Source organism: Cystoisospora suis (assembly GCF_002600585.1).
Source record: "Cystoisospora suis strain Wien I chromosome Unknown contig_3790, whole genome shotgun sequence".
In the NCBI taxonomy this organism is placed as follows: domain Eukaryota; phylum Apicomplexa; class Conoidasida; order Eucoccidiorida; family Sarcocystidae; genus Cystoisospora; species Cystoisospora suis.
The window spans coordinates 1-267 of record NW_027156585.1 but is presented as its reverse complement, the minus strand read 5'-3'; the positions used below and the strand labels follow the sequence as shown (position 1 = coordinate 267).

The 267-nt window shown below is 41.9% G+C and overlaps 1 protein-coding gene across 1 annotated transcript; it reads left to right on the top strand.

The window, feature by feature from the left end:
- CSUI_007258 (uncharacterized protein) lies at positions 1 to 245 on the top strand (the record flags this gene model as incomplete). Its single annotated transcript, XM_068067406.1, has 1 exon — positions 1 to 245. A coding segment is annotated over one exon (243 nt), but the record flags the coding sequence as incomplete, so codon positions are not given.
- Positions 246 to 267: the final 22 nt, after the last annotated feature.

The window sequence follows — 267 nt, the reverse complement described above, 5'->3', positions numbered from 1 at the left end:
TTTCTTCTTCTTCTTTATCCTATCTACGTGACAAAACAGGTCTGTAGAGATTTCTGTATCTGTATCGATACCTTCTTGGAAAAAAGAAGACTTTTGAAAGGTGACGAGAGCAGACAGATGTGGAGAGTGACTGAGGAGATTTCCCTCTCTTCTCTATCACGAGGACATTCAAGAGAGAAAGAAAAAACACTCCTAGGGTGTCTTCAGCAGACCTCGAAAATCTCGATGAAGAATCTGTATCTATCTATAAGGGGGGGGGGGTGAACA